The sequence below is a fragment of the Protopterus annectens genome, chromosome 3.part1 (genome assembly GCF_019279795.1).
Source record: "Protopterus annectens isolate FY-2018-M chromosome 3.part1, PAN1.0, whole genome shotgun sequence".
Lineage (NCBI taxonomy): Eukaryota > Metazoa > Chordata > Ceratodontiformes > Protopteridae > Protopterus > Protopterus annectens.
Window position 1 is genome coordinate 1,670,188,825 of NC_056732.1, and position 20,479 is coordinate 1,670,209,303.

Sequence of the window (20,479 nt, forward strand, 5' to 3'; positions counted from 1 at the left end):
GCACATTCTATTGGTGAATGAACAGACCGAGAAATGCGTAGGGCAACGTCCTAAATTTACTTACAAAAATAAAAAAAAACCTTAAACAACAGTTGTGCTATTCTAGACCAAGCACCTCAGGTGCTGAGTTGGGGATGTGTACCAACAGTTGTGGTAATTGCAAGTTTTGTGAACATATTGACCAATCAAGTTTTTTTTAGATATCCTGAAACCAGTCAATCTCTGGGAAATTAGAACTTGGGCTAATTTTAATACCAGAAATTTAATACATTTAGCTTATTGTGTTAAATGCTTCAGGTTCTATGTTGGCAAAACGAACCACCAACTAAAAGAACGTATTAGAGACCATTTATATTGCACTAGAAGGGTAGAGGATTATAGTGCATTAGCTAAACATACTTCGTCCATGGGCAAAGATCATACTTTTTTGTTTCAGGTACTCCAAGTACAGTTAAGAGAGGCTAGGTGACATAGTGAATAATAGAGTTAGCAGAATTAAAGTGGATTTTTAGGCTTGAGGCTCATAGGGGTAAAGATTAAATGATTCAGTACCCCTTAAACCTGCATTAAAGAATAGGAATATTAAAAAATAGACTTTTTGTGCACATGTTTTGATATGATAGTTTTTTATATCTGTTTGAAAAGAGTTATTTTTGTAACCTTTCAAACATTTATTGTACTAGAAATTTTAATATATAGGCATAGAGTTTTTGTATTATTAATAGGTTATTGAATAACACTTGCTATCCTATACTGTTTTTACTTGATAATATGGTCTGTATCTTTAAATGTTTTGGAGGTAAATCAGTTTAATTATTTAATTTAAATGGTATAAAAATGGACTGCTTTTTATGTTTTAACTGTGTGTCTGAAGAAGTAATATTTTATTATGAAAGCGCTTACACAATAAATTCATCAGAGGGCTTTTATCCTTGTGCCTGTCTCCGTGTTTTGGGTTTGGATTTGGCTATACTTATTTTGGATTTTGCTCACACTGCCTTGGGATATTTCAAGTTATGTTAATCTATCTGTTGCACTCAACATTTTTGTTTGATTTTAATAGATATGGAGATAGAGTTATTCCTTGAATTATTGTAAATGGTATAAAAAAGTTGTTTGACTGGATTGTGTACATCACATTTTTCTTTGCTCAAGAAAAAAAAAGATTGACAAAAAAAAGATATATACTTTGAGAACCCTAAATCTCTACACTGCAGAAGAATACATCTTCTTCCTACACCTATCTTAGGCTGTGGTCTCTGTCATTAATGACCCACCAAGGGCACACAACAGTCTTGGAATCCCTGGAAATTTAAATCACCCAAAACATCCAGAAGCAGATGCTTGATAACGTTTTCTATGGGGTTCACAGAACTGGAGTGAGGAGTGCCACTAGGTTTCCATGAAGTCCTCCTCTAAGGTTGGCTACAACAAGGGAAGACCAGAATGCCCAATGTCTCTGAACCCCAAAATAAACCACAGTAAGGTGGAAGGAAGCCAAAATATGCAGGACCTCATGAGCTACAATCAGAAGAGTGGCTGAGGAAAGTACAGATGACCAAGTTGTATTTGCATGTAACAGTAGATGTATGAATACCTCATTGTCTCAGTAGCATTTTGGGTTATCTGCCAAGTTAACCCAGTACTATCTAGCTTTCAAAGGCTCACACCACCCCCTCTATTCCTGTGACAACCGATTAGCCACAAAATCCTGAGAAGGAAGCCTATACCTGTCACAGAATGTGTGTTCAGGCTTTTTGCTGCTGCAAAGGAGGAGGGGAAACTACCTGAAGCCAGAATCATCTAGTAACAGTAAATTCACAGCCAGTCACAAAACCATATGAAAACTAAATCGACAACAATCAAATCGAAGAAGTTGAAAACCATATCAATTATGTACAATCTGGGGGATGGCAGGTGTATGCTGCCACTGAGGCAGTCAGGAATTTGATCATCATCTGCTACAGGTACATGGGATTTAAACTACAAGGTTCATCATTCCCACTGCCTTAGTGGTGTTTTGGGTAGATTCCCAAAGTTTACCCTATCTGGGAGGTGAAAAGATAAGGATCCAGAAGCTCCTGGAGAATGGTACTAAGTAAAGCCTGCTCTGGACCTTGGAAATGAATCCAGTTTGTAGTGCTTTTTGAATGTATTAGCAGAACACCAGGTTGCAATTTATAGAATGCTTCTAGAGTACACCCCTTTCCAATATGGTATCTAAGAGAATAAGGCCCTAGCCAAGTGCGCATTAACTTTGCCTGGAAGATTTACCATGTTTGGAGTAACAAAAATAATAGCACAGGACAACCATCATGCAATAGTTTATGTAGAGATAGGCTGATCTTTCATAACCACTGTACAGGAAACAAACAGCAGCTCAGCATGCCTAAAAGGCTTTATTTTGTTAAGGCTGTCTGCATGCATCCAAGGTATGTAGAATCTTTTCTCTAATTTTTTTTATCAAAATAGAACAACAGGCGATTGATGGCTTGTTTGAAGATAAATGGAGAAACAACTTTCAACCATAAATGATGCATTAGTGTGTAAAAGAAACCTGTCCTTATGAAAAAACAGATGGGGTTGACCCACCATGATAGCTTCCAGCTCAGACACTAGCCTTGCAGTTTGTCAGAGCAATGAGTAAACCAGTCTTCCAAGTAATAAACCATAAATCAGCCTGACAGGCAAGTAGAAAAGGAAGAAAATTATTTTTTTTCAATGAGATCTCAAAGAGGAGGAATTTGCTTTGGAGGGGGGGGGGTCTCGTGCAACACTCCTTTCATATACTGACCACAAAAAAACAGATGAAAGAGGGGGATACATGGGCAGACAAGCTGAGATGGCTGCAAGATGCACTTTGATAAAAGCATATGACAAACCATCTCTAAGTAACTATCATATCAAAACCAGAGGGGCCAAAACCTTTTTGGGACTTCTGTTATTGGCTAGGCAAACCTAGAAAACCTCTATCAAATGTAAATGTAAGATTTTCTAGTTGTAGGTTTACTTGCCTCAACTACGCACTGCACATACTTATACAACAAGTGCCTAATAGGTAACAAAATAGAATTATCCAGGCTGTCGATTGCAATTGCTTTAAGTTGGGGTGTACCATTTGACCATGTGTGAGCATACAGTCTGAGGAAACTTGGAGTAATTTCTCTTGGCTAACTCCATTAAAAGGGAGAACCAATTTTGCCTGGGCCAAAAGGGACAACAAACTGTTAATTATTTTTGAATCGTTAGAAATACCTTAGGAATCATTGGAAAGGGCTGAACTGCATACAGGAACATTCCAGATCATGGGAATGATAGAGTATCTGTCTTCCAAGCATGACTGCAAAGGTAAAAAACAATTTCTGTGGCTGTTTTTTTAAGGAGGTGACTACATCTACTTGAGGTGTTCCCCACATCTGATCAAGTCCTGGAAGACCGCCGTGGGTATCTGTCCAGGATCTGCTTATAGCCTGTCTGCCACTGTATTTTGTTCTGACAGAATGCACAAGGCCTGAAGAGTTAGGGAATGCTGTAGGGCCAGCTGCTAAGGAATTATTGCAAACCGGCAAAGATGGTATGATCTTGTACTCTGTTACTTGTTTAGGGACCATATCACAGTAGCATTGTCTGTGACCAATGGATGAGGACGCTGGGTCCACAAGTGAAGAACTTTTAAGGCATGAACCACTGCCAACATCTCTTCTACATTTACATGATTTGATGTGTTCTGAGGACCCCCAAGTCTTACACTTGAACTCCTATAGAAACTGCTTCCCATACAATATCTGAAGAATCCATCTGGACAGACGGGATTGGGGTTTGAAGACAAAGGGAGTCCTGGATTCAGACAGAGTTTCTCTCCCCACCACTGTTCTTGTTTCACCAGTCCCAGTACTGGTACCTGAAATCCCAGGGACAAAGGTGCTTGGTGCAACAATTCTTCAATTGCCACCGCATTTTTTTCATGTGTAGTCTTGCTAGTGGTATCATAGGGCTCATGGATGCCATGAGGTCTAGAAAATTCTGGAACTCTCCTGCTCAGGCCATGCCTATAACATAAATCCAAGTAAATGCCCTGTTAAGTCAGAACTTTGTCTTCTGGAAGAAAGCCTCCACACCCAGGAAAACAATTTGATGAGAGGGAGTCAGGAAGGAGTTTTGGGGATTCAATCTGAAGCCCAGGTTAGAATGCAGGGATATGACCTTCTCTAAATACTCCAATCACCTGGAAAGAGAATCTGCACAAATCAGCAAGTCATCTAAATAAGAAAAAATGCAGACACAAAGGGTTCTGCAATAGGCAACCACTGGGGTCAGACACTTTGTAAACATTCAAGGTGTAGTAGATAGCCCAAAGGTTAATGCAGAAAACTGATAATGTAAGCCAGACACAGAAAATCTCAAAAATGTCCTGAAATTGGGAGCAACAGGAATACGGTAAGCCTCACTGAAACAATGGTCTGGAAGCAATGCTAGGACAGACTTAAGGTGAGCATTTTGAACTTTGGAACTTTTATAAAGATGTTTAGAAACAAGTGTAGGATAGGTCTCCACGAGTGGTCCATTTTTGGTTCCAAAGAGATTCTGGAGTAAAATCCTTTGCTTTTCTGTATGTCAAACAGTGGTACTATGACCCTTGCTTCTACTATGTGATAGAGCACTGAAGGAAAGAGCTCTGTCTGGTCTGGTTGGTGTCGAGGAAATTCCCACAAAAGGGGAAGGATTTTCCATCCATTGCATATCCTTTCCAAATTATTGTCATAACCCATTTGTCTGAGACTATATGTGGCCAGGCAGCAGGGTTGAAAGAGATCCTGGGGGAAGGAGGAAGAGAAGGGAGGTCTGTAGGGAGGAGAAGTTGCTCTGTGACTTGGCATAGTCGTTCCTTTGCAGGGGGTGATCCTTTTCGAAAAGGAACACTTTGGTTTTGAAGAGTTACCTTCCTTGCAATTTCCTTTTTGGATCCCTGACTTTTGTTTGTTCTTCCCCTTGAAGGAAGATACTTTGTTTTAGGAGAACTTGGGTACATGAAACATCCTAGATACCCCATGTATTAACTTACCAACATCATCCAACTGTTTCAGAATGCGTGTAATAAACAGGCCCAAGCACCAATTCAGAACTTAGAGGTGCAGTCAAAATTTCAGCTTTTAAATCACGAGATTATGTAACCAAGCATACTGTCTTAATACAACAGAAGCAGCAACATTTCTCAAAATTGTATCTGCACATTCAAGTACACCTCTCAAAACATATTCTGAAACCAGAGTCAAATTAGAAACAATTTCTTTCATATAAGACATTTGCTCTGATGGTCAAAATCACTCAAACTGTAAAATAAATTTCCCCAAATAGCCTTAATAATTTAACATTCTAAAGGCCAGATTACTAGACAGACACACCCTTTTGTACTGAAGATCTATCAATTTTCCGTCTTTATCAGGGAATGTTGGATTAGTTGAAGCAAAGGACTTTTTATTTGAGCAGGCAGCTGGGGCGACCGCAGCTGGGTCAGCAATCAAATGACAAGACCAAATAGTCATATCAGAGGCAAGCTTATATATTTCTCTGAGCCTTTTAAGGACTGCAGAAATAGCTACTAGTGTCCTGCAGGCAGCTTTGTTAACATCTTGCAAGTCTTGTAAGAGAGGATGGATAGCCACAGAACTGGGCCTCTCATCCTCTCTAGGGTCATATACCCTGCCTAGCTCTGGGTAGTAATGGACTACTCACAAGCAAAAGCATCATTAAATTGAGCAATCATCTCGGGAAAAGTGAACACTTGTTTTGACTTAAGCTCAGGCTCACCTTCCAAAGAATCAAGAGTGACTGGACTCGGTGTCAGCTAGGAAATCACCATTGTCCTCCTCAGATTCCTCATCACTCTCTGAAACAAAAAGGTGTCTAGCCAAACTACCACTAGAGCCACGGATGGGAACACAACCACCAGAATTAGCTGCCAACAGAACACTCTCAGCCAAGGAAACTACATCAGCCTCATACACAGCTATAATCTAATTACCAAGTGTATGATGAAGCTTCTCTTTCTTTTTCTTCTGAACTTCACTGCTAGATACAATATCTGGAGACACAGTATTGTGCCTGATAAGGGGTCTCTTACCCCAGAGTACTCCTTCCCCTAAAGGGTTTGGGTTTCCCATACCTGTGCCAGGTACTGGAACACTCCGGAAGTGTCTAGCCCCCATTCCACAAAGGCTGGCAAAGCTTAACTAGAAGGAGACTGGCAAAAGGTTAAGTGGCCTGTGGACAGAGTAGTGACCCCAACAGAAACACTAACCATAGGTGAAGGCATATTTTTATTTTGTTTTTTTCTTTTGGGGGGGCACCACAGTTAGGATCCACCAAGTCAGGGGAGATTACATCAGCCAGAAAAATAAACTGAAAGTACTGGATAATATATCATAAGCACTTAAAGGTTTCTAGTAATAGGTTACGTTCCAACACAAATAAACTGACAAACTGTACTATTATCACAAAAATAAAAATCTGAAATTTCAAAATTATTTTACAAATGACAGAAGTTACATAATTTCCAGTATACAAAGTCCAAAAACAAAACCAACAAATGTGCCAAACCAGTGTTAAAAATTAGCTGCACACACTTTAACCACACTAAGCTGCCATTTACTAGCCACTTACTTGTCAGGGAGAGTAAAATTTCCACAGTACATTCAAATAAGCATTTGCGGCAAAATTGTGATACAATGTTAAAAATTCACACACAGCAGAGCCATATATAGGTTCATAGGTAGGTACTAGGCTATTGGCCCTAGGGCCTATATAAGCCTAGCCAAAGGTACCCTGGCTTTCGCCACCCAAGAAAATTATTTTCCTGTGCCACTGTTGAGCAGAGCCACAGAAGTGATCCCTGGGGTGAATTTCCTATCTCCCATCCAATCATCAAGATTTTTCTTGAACAGTGCTAATGAGGAGCTTTGTTTGATATAGATAGGTAGTTTGTTCCAGGGTATGGGAAGTCTCTGGGACAGGAATCTATCCCTCCAGCATGTTCTGTTTATTGTGGTGATGAGGTTTAGGTCCCTAGAGCATGTAGCTCGTAGGGATTAGGATTTCTAAGTGGAGCATGTCTAAACGCTCTGGGTTTGACATAGCTTTGTGCGTTAGGCAGAGATCGCCTCTGAGTAGGCGATATGCAACGGAGTAAAGCTGCAGTTTTTTGAGACTGTCTGCATAGGGCATCTCTTTGACGCCAGTAATCCTGTTTGTGTACAACATACAGGCATCATTCTTTTACCATGTTGGAACTATCAATACTGTCTTCAAAATGAGGTATTACTTGGCACACTGACATGCTCCCTTGCAAAGTTATTTAGCATAATATGAAAACAAATCATAATTTCCATAACCTGAGTCCTAACAAAACAAGGACCACCACATCACTAATGAACCCAGGACAGGCATGGGACTTCAGTGGCAGTCAAGGCTATCTCATCTGTCCAATAGCTGTGCTGGCTACCCACTCAGACAGCTGATACCACTGCAGTCTCGCAACCTCCTTCAGTGTCAGCAGTTTGCCCTTCCTGTTATCTAAACTCTACACATGCCTGATAAAAGCAGACTAAAAAAAGAAGTATTGCAGGATGGTCACTGACATTAGATTGTACATTGTAGCACTCTCCTGAAACAGTTGTTCTTTCTCAGCACCCTCGCCAGCTCCTTACCACAGTTAATTGTCAAACTCAGATAAATATATTTTGCACAACACATTTCATAATAGATATATATATATATTTATAGTAATATACAAATGCTGAAAAAAAAGCTAAGCTTTCCTGTCAAAAGACGAAAAAGCAGAGAAAAAACAGAACAGACAGGCCCTCTAGTGTCTAACAGCACACATACAGAATCAGTACAAACAAGCATCCGTCAAAGATAGAAGCCAAATAAACACTGCTACAAGCAAAATTTCCCACAGGAACTACAGAAATAAAATATTAAAATAAATATATAAATTGTTTTAAATAAACAAAACAAAAAGAGAAAAATAAATCTAATAATAAAATGAGAGGAAAGGATCCCCATATCGGGCTCATCTGAGTAGTAAGCCAGAAAAATCAGCACTGGATCCTGTGAAAAGTCAGAGGACTTTCTTCACTGTATAGCAGAAAAAGACAAAACACTCACTTCCTGTGACAGCTGAAGTCTTCCGTCTCAGAAATAGTCAGCCAACCAGCTGTCACAGGAAGAGATAGAGTGGGGAATCTGAGCTTTTGAAAGCATGGCAGTATTAGACTGCCTCGGCAGTTAACGTAAAATGCCACTGGGGCAGTAGAATGATGAACGTCCTAGGGACTTCCATGAACTAGTCTGCGTTAATGTCAACATCCTCACCATACACAAACATGCTGGGGAACCTTGTAGTGAAAGGGCTGTCTTGTCCTCTGGCAGCACTGAATAATTATGCAAGACCTTGTGCACTGGCTGTCAAGAAAACTGGGTTCCACATATGATGTGGGAGAGGCTGTTGAACATGGCAATAACATTTTACTGAAATCTCTGAGGGTAATACTGCACCTCTGACTACAGCTCCAAATAAAAGTTAAATGTTTGAGCTTTAGCACCTGTGCTTTGGACCATAGCATTGCTTCACCCAATGGCCACTGTTCAGCAAGTGCCAAACAATTAGAAATGAAGCCTCAACCATTAGTATCCCTGATCTGTGACTTGATGGCACAGTATGCTACTACCTGAGATCAGACAGGATGAATCAAGGATCAGGACAGTCAGTCATGGAAAAGGCAGTACAACCATCCAGCAATAAACCCCCACCCCAGAATCAGAGCTTGGGTGTCTCTTTTCAAGGCCTCGTCTCTTCTACCAAAACAGCAGACTAGAACTACACAAAACATCACTACTAATGAGAAGGCCACACAAAATGCAGACTTAGGCCACAACTTTGAAAGTAAAATGCCCCATTATTAGTCAATCCTAGCATAATCTGTGCCCACATTCAGGTTATCATGTGCTTTACTTCAGCAATATGTTCTAAGTTATTCAAACTGTACATAAAACAAAAGAAGCTGATAAAAGTTCAGACAACTCTGAAGGTGTACATTTTTCATATTTTTATTTGTAAAAGTTGGAGACGCTCACAAAATGTATTTAATTCACAAAGACAACAGTAAACATCTTACATTGAGATCCATAACCAAAATCAAATGTTCATAAAAATTACATTTCATTGTATTCACATAGATATAATTATAGAATATCTGGAAAAGGAATGTATATACAAGCAACTGAAGGAAGAAAAATCATTTGTTTGGTGTAGTAATCTTTGAGTCAAGTAACCCCAGCTCACCATAGCACCAACTCCACTACCACAGATCTCCTCCCAGTCTGCGGAGACCAGTAACATGGTGTGCAACAAATCAAGCAGCAAAAACATTCAGAAAAATACATTAACATTAATACAAAAATATTTAAGAACGGTTTATTCTGAACAGTTTTATATCAAAATTCATGGATTTACTAATGACTTGTGTATCATGTTGCCAGCTTCTTACACCTCAAATACTACTACTCAATCTTACCCCAGGGACTCTTCCTACTTCTGACCATGAAATGTTCATTGTTAGAAACAACTTCCCAAAAGCGAGGTCTTCAATGTAGTCACTAAGTTAGTGGGTCCTTGAGCTTCCTTGTAAAGACTAAGGTTCCAGGTTTTTACATGGACAGTCTAGAGAATAAATAACGTGTTATAAACCTCTGCATGTCACTGGAGGTTGTCTTCCATTGTGTAAATGCCCTTCATTACAGTCAAAGATGTAAACTGTGCTAAAAACTGGAGCATATCCAGGAGTGCGTAACGACAAACTGTGCAGACAAGAGTGCATGGAGAGTTCTTAACTGCTACAGAAAGGCTATCGGAACTTCAGAATCTGTGTCTCACCGCAATGAGCAAGAACAGCAGGGCCCTAGTTATGTGTAAGCAATATACTCTCCAAGGAGTGCAGCTTTACTCTTGTAGGTCAAACCAGTGATAAGTAACAGGAAACTATTCAAAGGGTGTAATCATCAGCTGCTAATTTAAAGAAAGTTTCTGACCAAACACCGTAGAGGGAAAGCATTTTAAATACATCCAATGAAAATGCTGCAAGTTGGATCTACTGTGGATCTAATCCTTTTAGAGGTACCTTAACATGATTCTATCTGATATCTACGCCTGTACCATGCTCTCAAACAAACTCTTCTAATTCGGTTATTCATCTAATCAATGTTTTCACATGACCAGTATATATACTTGACTATGCCCTTTACATCAAAAGCAACCAAATCAAATCACAGCCAGCAGAACTCACTGAATGCACAAATGTAGCTTTTTAGTTGCTTTATAACATGACCTACACACATTCTACGGGATTTTCTTCTTACTGCTGTTATCAGCAAGTGCGCAGCTAATACTTTTAGCTCACAAGTCAGGACACCTGATTCCACAGTCGTTAAAATCAATCGCATCTCTGTGGCTGATACACTGTAAACTACTTCAATGGCATGTAATCTTAGCACTGCTTGTAATCAAGGTAATAATTAAGTCTGCTCATAACAGCTACACTACTTGCACGTATCTTATGATTTTAATACAAACCTGAATGCTTCACCCTCAATAAATTAAAGGAACAATAGACAAAATAAACACCCACAGAAGTATACAAATTCTGGCATGGACATTTGTTCTGCACTATGAGGACATTTGGTTCCCATAAGCATCTGAGTCTCTTTCTAAGCTAATCATTAGTTAACCAGTTAAATATTCAGGCCACAGACCTTCATTAGTTAACCAGTTAAATATTCAGGCCAAAGACCTTCCCAGCCAGGACCAGTGGCACAAAAAGGCAAACCCAAAAGGCAAATTCAATACACTTGTATGCCTCTTCTTCATTCTTGAGATTAACCTCAGAATTATTTCACATGTGAGAAGAGCATGAGATCTGTGTCACACGTACACAAAATGGAATGAATCTGAAGAAAGAATACATAGAGTCAGGTTTAAGCGTACCTGGGGTCACTGAATCTTCACTAAAGTTAAAATGGAGAGCCTACATCTCACCGTACTGCAGGTTAAATAATTTGCTGTTGCAGTGCCTTCTTAGGTAACTGGTTTATTGTTAAAGGACATTTAGTGCATAATACTATGGGAAGTAGTCAGTTAGGATAGTATACAGTTACATTACAGCTCAAAGCCTCAGCTAACTGGGATGAAGAACCAGTTCCTAAACTTGAACTCTCTCTCTGCATTTTCTAAGTCTTTTGTTGCTTTCTTTGAACGTTCAGTAATGCCGTCCCTTCACACCTTATCTTTTTCTTGTGTATGTTGTCAGGCTCTCTGGTTTCCATCGCAATAAAACAAGGGAGTAAAAATAAAATTACGAAAAAATGAGTAAATAAAATGAGCACTCCCTTACAATTATAGTCAAACAGCTGAACTATGTTTTAAATGAACATCTCTGCAGAAAAAAAACAAAATAAATGGTTGACAAGGACAAGGTTCTATGCTGACAAAATTACTCTACTGCTAAAACATGTGAAGTGCTGAAAGCAGAGAGAAGAACCAAGGATAGCTTCTGGCAACAGATGGCTTTACATGTGTCATGCACACCTCCCCAAGGTTAGAAGATGTGCTCTTGTGACAACAACACTCATCTTCATTACAGATTTATGCACAGCTGATGGGGAAAGTCATCAAATAAGATGAAAAGCCCAAATGTTATTGATTTAGTGCTGCACTGACTCGTCCCAAATGAGATATCATTACATATAATGAATGGATTCATGCAACAAAGGATTAAACTATTAAATAAACAATTAAGCTGTTAAACTGCACCAGCACCTACAATCGACAGTCATCCCTGGTCTTTCAAGGACACAGCTCACATCTAAAGATAATCTGTAAAATGATTAGGTTTCATGTGAACACCCCTCTGCATGGCATCGAGCTCAGACCGCATTAACCTAAACACTAACAGGACAGACAAAGAAAACATATGGGTGCCAGAACAACAGTAAAAAGGAATAATAAGCCAGAGTATGGGAAACCTCAACCACAACATGTTCTCCTGCTTGTGGCTATGAAGTCTTCTACCAGGGATAAATACTCCTCAAAATGCAAACTATTTGACTAAGTTCTCAGGCTCAAGCCCTGCACATAGACACAGAACTGTTATTGTTCACAAGCAGGAACCTTCTTATAAGTTTATCAAATTATGTCAGAATATTTGTTTGCTAAATGCATGTATGTGGGTGTAGTATCTCAAATGTCCAGCAGGAGCAGGAACATATGGCCAGCCCAAACCCATGAGGGCAGCAAACTCCTTATCTGGATAATGAAAGTACAAATCATTACTAAGAAAGTCAGAAAAGGGCATGTTGTCTGATAGCAGCAGTGTACAACAGTGGCTGTAGGCAGCTGTGGAGACATGAAGAGTAAACAAAAAAAAAACATTCCTTTCAAGGAAAAAGGCCTGGCATGAAACAGACGTACTTCTATAATGCAATGTGGCTGCTAAAAAAATGTGTGGATGATAAGGGCTTGTAAAAAAAAGTTTTATTGTGCAGTCAGTAATTCTTCATCTGTAACTCACAAAACTGGGATCTATTTAACCGTCTGGCAAACTGTTCAGGAAACCAAAGAGGAATCCAGCCAAGAAGTGTGTTTATAACTTGGCTGCTCTAAGTTTTAATACTCTGTTAATATTAACTTTCATTCAAATCAAAAATACCACATGCTGTTAAAAGTACTCTGGGTACATTTACCCTTTTATGCCATCATTTTAACCAATTTTTATTTTCCAAGTTAGAAAAGTTGAGTTTAATGTGAGAGGTGGCAACTGGAAGATGAGGCTCGATTACCATAAAATAAAATGGCAGTTGAGGTTGGAAGCATGTAGCACTCCTGGTTTGAATGAAATGGTTAACATCAACAGTGTTTTAAATCTCAAGAAACTTAGAGCAGCCAAGTTACAAAAGTAATTGTTTATGTAACAAAATGTTTATTTTACACAATGTTCACACACACTTTTTTTTTTTTTAACAAGGCAAAGCGTCATGTTTAATTTCAGAATTATAAACATATATTTTTAAGTTATTTTGATGAGTCTTTAGTAGTCATATGGTGAAATTTGTATTACTTAATCATATGAATATTTATGTCAGTTCTGAAAAAGTCCATGGATGAAAGCACTTAACTGATGAGCAATTAATGGAATGAATTAACTACTTTCTTGGTGGACTTTTCATTTTGGTTATATGTCAGACGAATCGCTAGCTGGTTATTCACTTTGAGTTTGCATACTGTAGGATTACAGTGGTTCTGTAAGCTTCTCAAAGATAAGAGTTAAGTCCCTAATGTATACGGAAATAAGAGATAAAATCAAAGCAGTGTCCATAAGAAGGTATACAGACAGCATATCATGCAGAGTTAATCCACTTCCCCAAGCTGCAACAAAAGGATAGTGTAACCAACAAATGAACTTGACTAGAATTCTTCATTTCTGTTTTAGATAGGGAGGAGTAAACTAGCATCACTGAATTGTTGCAAGAGAAAGCACCTAAATAATTTTGCTTCCCTAAACCCAGCCTTCCTTTACTTCAAGTACATATTCTTTTTATGACAGACATAAGAACAACCATGTAACTGCTGAATGGCCTACATGTTTGCATCATGTGTAATAAGGTTCCAGGATACAAACCGATCAGCAGAGCCTAAACCCAGCTCCTAGAATAATGGACACCACATATGGAGCGGGAATTGTATCACACCTCATCTTTTAGCATCCTTCCAATTAGTTGTGAAGCAGGACAGAAAAACAGATTTTTTTTCCCCTGCAGAGACAGCTGTTTGGGCTGAGCAACCTAGACCTTCATCATCAACAGCAGCACAGGATATCTGATTTTGCAAAACAGTGAAACTTAAGAAATCACTCTGTTACAAAAATCCCCAGAAAGTACTTGGATTAAGATCCAACTCAGTCTAGAACATTTTCCTGATTTAGTCACCTTGCACTATATTGTCTGCCCTGAAAACAGAGAAACTGAAGAGTCAGGTATGATTTTTGGCTCAGGACTATATATTCCCAACTTTTGGACAAAGTGTATAGGACTATATAAGTCCATGTTAACTAATGTAAAAAGACATTATGGAACTGTTGCACACAGAGACAAAAAATTGGAAGATGGTGATAATAAAAGCCTGACAGTCTAGAAAAAGGCCTTACACTGGACACTTTTGTATAGCTTCAATTCTTCAGGAGACCAAAGGCGTCTTATCCTCCAGGACAGAAACTCAGCACCACGACCTACAAATTATAAAAAGTTGAAGCCTAAAATAAGTCACATAAAATGTTGTGGGAAAGGGTGGGAGCCACTATTTCCAACCTGCTGAAACTTCAGGGACAGATGGATGACTTCAATCAGGCTGCCATAAAGTTAATATCACTTTATTACCAAGGATCAAAGAAACAATCTTACACACAGGTAAGCTAAGACTAGGATCAGTAAAGGTAACATTATCCTTTCCGCTGATTACCACATACAAGGAGACCTAATTTCGCCCAGTACATATATTTTTTGGGGGGTAATTTAGCTTCTGCCCACTTCCCAAAGACATGCTACTGAATGTGCAGCTACATGTAGACTAGATTGTTTGTAGCTCAAAGGAGCTCAAAATGGACCAGTTCACTTACTCAGTTAATAAATTAAAGTTAAAAGTGAGACAAAGATGCTGAGGAATGAATTTGCTGAGGTGCCTCACTCTATGGTAATTGTCTATAAACATAAGAGCAGCGAAGGTCATTACGTGGGAATGGAAAGCAGCACCCAAAGGAAAATTAATTTAGATCTCAGTTTAATTCTTTACCAGGAAAGAAAAACTGACTTCAGGGAATTCACACTGATTCCTAGAAAGCAGAAAAGTTCCATAGTACTGTCCTGATGGGATGGTAAGCATCTGATCATTGAATTAAAGACACTATAAACACGATTTTTAAAAAAATATATATAATATAAATAAGTAAAAGAAGAAGGTAACCTTCAGTGGAACACTGAGACATTTTTTAAGATGATACAAGGAATACTGAGGGCAATCATACCGCTCAACTTCTTCGAGCAAGAAATGTGGACAAAGCCATAAATAATGGGGGGACAATGTCTCAAAAATAGGGACAATTTTTAAATACTGCTCTTAAAAACTTAGAACGTTGATAGAATAGCAGGTTTTGCATTAGCATGAATTTTCTGAAAGGTAAAAATTCTGAATCTCAAATGTCTGCCATTATTTTCTTACTTCATTCCTCAAAAATCTGCCAAATATTTGCCAGAAAACCTCAATTTTATGAGAAACAGACCAAAAATAGGAGGCAAAAATCTGGACATTCTGTGAAAATCTGCACAGTTGAATGGTATGGAGGCAATACTGAATGAGTAATTACTAGTCTGAACTTATGGAAATGGTGAAGTTAATTCATTAAGCAATGCGATTGTCCTGAAGTTTCTAATCTCCTTTGGAACCAGAAAGTAATAGACAGTAATCTCCTCCCCTAAAATACTTGGGCAAGTTGGACACTACTGTCTTTTTACTAAAGAAAATGGGCTTCTAGTCTCATGTCATGAAAGAGCTAGCAAAAATGCTGTTGTACAAAAGCAGAAGTGTTTATTCTTACTATGCTGTGCACTACAGAGCACGACAGCTGCATAAACACACACAATGATAGGCTGCCTCACCTTTGTAGAAAGTATTTATCTTAGGTGCATTAATGTCAGAGCTGATTGTATTAGAAAAAATAGTCTCATATTTCTGTTTTATTTCATACAGTTTTCTTTTAAGGCAAAAGTACATTATAACGGTGTTCAACAAGCTTTTTGTCAGGGGGTTGCAGACTACTTTTTTGATCCAGAAGCTGTGGATGACAACCTGTTTGCCTGCTGCTGGGGGATGTTAACTCCAGGATATGCTGCTGCTTCAAGAGATGCATTTATCCAGGAAAGTGATGTTATGGTACTCCAAAGTTGCCACATGAAGGCAGAATTGTCATCGGACTCCTCCAAGTAGATGGCAAAGAACAGCCCACCATAACTCTCAACTTCTTTACTCAAGAATTCTGGACAAACCCAAAACTAATGGGGGACACCAGCCTAAAATCAAGAGCATGTTTTAAATATTACTATAATGGAAAACCGGTTTTGCATCAACATGCGTTTTCATAACAATAAGAAATATAAAACTTTAATGCTAAGAATTACTGACTGACTAATCTTATATGATTTAGAAGAACAACATATATAGGGACAGGGCAAAAATATGAGGCAAAATCAGGGACAATTGAGGGATATATGGCACTGACCACTAATAGAAAGGGTGAATGCTCTGAAAGGTCTGAACAGATAGCAACAAAGACCATACATGCACCAAATACAGTGTTATGTTATATGTATGTGTGTGTGTATGTGTGCACGCGCCTGAGTATAAATCTCGTAATCTTTATGTCATGCTCAGGATGATTAAAAGGAGAACACCAGTCAATACACAGAGCTCTTCAACAGTGGGTACTTCCATAACAGAAGAGGGCTCCCCAGGTCCTGCTTCCCCGAGAGCTAGAAAATTAACAAAGAGGAAAGAGAGATAATGTCCTCCCTGTGAACAAATCCTTTCCTCCTGGTTCCAATACTCAAAGGAATCACTGTTCAAAAAGCACACAGTAGTGGAATCAAGAAAGTGACAGCCCTATCCCAGTAGTCTGGTTGGAGCAATGGACTAGTGTTGGCTTATGCAGCCAGCTGCTGGAACAGACCAGTTTGAGACGTGCATTACTGGACATACCCTTTTCATATAGAACCTTGATAACTATGATGAGTATCAGTAATGCTAAGCAACCTCAGTGACATCAGAAAACATGCCCAAATTAACGCAGATATCTGTTGTGCACAAGATACCAACATCAAAAATGAGACTTTGATGGCTGAATGGTGGACTTCTTCAGCAAAGCACATTGGGCAAAGTCACAATGGCTTTCAAAGATACAAGAACACAAGTGGTTTAGTAGATTTAAAAAAATAATTTTACAGAACCATCATAGGCCAGAAATATCTCAGAATCTAAGGGGTGGGTCACCTCTACCAGCAGCAACTGCTTTTTTTTTTTATTGACAAAGCCAGTGAATGAACTTTCCTTGTAATTTCAGTACGCAGTCATCTATGAAATGGAAGGAACAGGAGTCAAACAACCACCTGCACCTGGAAGCATCTTCTGAATCTGCACCTCTTTTCAGAAGGATGTGCTAGGTCCTATGATGATCTGCTGACACTAACTCCTCCCAACGTTATTTCATTTCTTCTGCACAGCATAGGTAAAACAATATTTTTCTCCTTTTTAAACTACTCATTACCAAGTCGAACTGCAAGGTTGAAACTCGCATCGCTTGTGAGCCATGCCTTGGAAAAAAATGCAAACATGACGAAGCCCAGGTGCAGGAAGTGGTAGGACATAAGCTCCCTCTTGTTATAGATATTCCTCCAATGATGGGAAGACAACAGGAGGGTCTGTCTGTCAAACTGCTCTGAAGAAATACACCAACAAGCCCTCCCCATGGGTAAGAGCATTTATGAAGGTCAGCCTGCTAACCAAGCATCATAAAGTCACATGTCAAGAATCTATAGGGTTCTTTTTTTTAAGTGAGAAATAATCCACTTACCCATAACCCCTTTTTCTTACTTTTGCACATGGGTTGGGGTGTGACTTCAACAGTGACAATGATTCTGAGGCAATGTTCACACTGCCTCAGTGGTCCTTCCACACCACACAAAGACACCTATGGCCACTTTAGAGTGTCCAATCCAACAACTGCATATTTTGGGATTGTGGGAGGAAATCAGATCACGTGGAGAAAGCCTATTTGAACACAGGAAGGACATGCATACTCCACACAGATGGTACCTCAAACAAGTAAACTAAAAAACTCTTGCTGCGATGAAGAAACGCTAAGTGTTGCACTACCATAAGGTAGTAGTCCAACTGAAACAAAATGTCTAACCTATTGTAGTTAGACGGGTAGGAAATGCAAAAGGCTACATGTTACTCAACAGAGACCTGAAGAGATTATGGCTTCCTACTATCAGTATAGGCTCATTACAGAAAACCAGTCAACTGTTTTCTGGAGCTGCAGTCATTAGGTAAAGCTTAAATTCAAGTTTGGTCTAATGGATAAAATGTGCAACTGTGTAGCCATAGCTGCCCAAGCAACTATATAAAATAAGGTATGGCATGCCATCAAACAGTACCAGACCCTAGAAGCACAGCTCACAAGAAAGGACTCTGTCATAATACTACCTGGAAGCAACACCGTGCACATAAAATGGACTCTGCCATTTCTTAACCTTTCTGACATGCTGACACAAGTGACAGACTTCTCCAGTTAAATGAATTTTAAGTTATAGGTAGTATACCCTTGTACCAACTAACACGTATTACAGTTGTAAAACATAGCAAAATAGACATAGGGGAAAGTAAGCTTTTACACATTCCAGTGAATACTTATCTTCTACTTTATAAAACGGAGAAACATTATTCAAATTGAATTATTGCAGCCCTTTAGTCCCATGGAAATACTTCAGCTTCAATCTACCACTATCTGACTGGGACACTCACTTTTACAAACATATATACAAAACCCTAAAGCCCCCCATCTGAACATTTTCTGAATTTCAGGTATGTTGTCACATCTTTTACAGCTTTAAACACAGTCTGAAAATGCCTGAATAATGGAACATTTTTCTGGTTCTGCCTCAGTTTGAATCTGGAAAAAAAATACTTCACAGGTAGAAAAACAGGTATACTGTAATCTCCCTGACCTACTGATAACACTAGTTAATGCTCTTTTTCAAAGTCCTTCTAAGACGCATACTATCAGAAATGAAATGTACTTCCTCTCAGCAAGATGGTAATGCCAGCAGCCCATATATAAACGTAAGGTACGTTACAGTGAAGAGATAGCTTATCCAGATTTATCACACTTTTGTCTTTCAATGAAAAAAGTAACTGATGATCCAAGCAGTGTAACAGAAAGGTAAACTGCTACAATCTTCATGTTTCAGGCCACAGCACATTATATTAAGATCTGCATACCAAGTCGTCCCTTATAGTACTCTCATTTCCTGTTTTACAATCTGACATTGTGCAAGTTAACTGCTGCATCGACGGTTAATGCTTTACACTGTTAATGTTCACACAACAAACAATTTATTATGGAGGCACTTCCTACAGCAATCGTTTACAGTGGAATCCGAACATGAAGGTGAAAACAAATCCACAGCTGGTATATAAGCTGTCTTTTCACTGTGGTCTGAAGTGCACCAAGTAGGAATGTGCTCGTGGAAGGAACCTAAAATATGCCTGAACACCAATCCAACAAGTCAATACACGAACAAATAAAAAAAAAATGACAGCCATACTGTTATCACAGAGCTGGTACATCACTGTGTGAACTGCATCTGTAAAGAGAGAGGAATTTCACCAGGGAATGTTCAGTTTTAAACAGATGCTTTAAGTAAAGCTCAGAACTTGTTAGATTAATGAGATGTGGCATCAAAAGAAGAGATGCGTTACTTTCATTCTGAAGACGTCAGATTCTGACAATGCAAATGGTTCACAAGGGCTCCCCCACTCACTGCTATGACCATTAGCCGTGGCCTCCGCCATATTTATAGAATGCACTCCCATTTGACAGTTAACTGAAGCCCTTTCAAAACCTGTAGAAGTATCCCAGGGCCTCAGCAGCCTTCATTCGTACAAATGGTACAGGGTCCTTCAGCAGTACTGCAAGAGCTGGAGAACAAAAACATAATTCTGTTAGTAGTACTCAAAAGTGAAACAAGTGAAATCCTTGCATTTCAGGCTTTATTTAAATTTGGTGTCTATAGGAACATATTTTAGGAAAATAATGAACACAATAAAGCATTAAATAAGCACAATTCTTCTCAATTATATTTAAGAACAAAGCCCAGATAATGTTTCTGTACATTCTTAACATTTCAGAAGTTCAAATGGGAGGAAGAAAGACAGAAATATGCCATGCTTATCCACAAATACAAAACACTGGAACAAAGAGGTGATATACCTTTTATTGAACTAGCCAAGATACTGAATCTTTCAGGCTACAGGAAGCTCCTCATCAGGGGTTACTAAACCTAACTCCTGATGAAGGGGTCCCTGTTAGTCTAAAGCTCACCGAATTACAAATCCTTGGTTGTTCCAATAACATGTACATCACCTCTGTGTTCCAGAGAATTCTAGTGTCAAAACAACAGACCAGGACCTAAACAGTTCATTGGGTATGACATCTGCACTAAATTAAACAGCTTTAACTGTTTTGGATTTAGTAAAACAATCATTTACTTATGCAAACACTAAAAGAATAGTTATTTTCATGACGCTATACTGAAACATATG

At 38.9% G+C, this 20,479-nt stretch overlaps 1 protein-coding gene across 2 annotated transcripts in view; it reads right to left on the reverse strand.

Annotated features, from left to right (window-relative positions):
• Window positions 1–9,084: 9,084 nt before the first annotated feature.
• MROH1 (maestro heat like repeat family member 1) overlaps window positions 9,085–20,479 on the reverse strand; it is a 2,449,684-nt gene continuing 2,438,289 nt past the window's right edge. For both annotated transcript variants that reach the window (XM_044067698.1, XM_044067696.1), the window contains one exon: window positions 9,085–19,855. In XM_044067698.1, coding sequence (XP_043923633.1) covers window positions 19,773–19,855 — 83 coding nt within the window. In that variant the 3' untranslated portion in view covers window positions 9,085–19,772. The remainder of the gene's footprint in view (window positions 19,856–20,479) is intronic.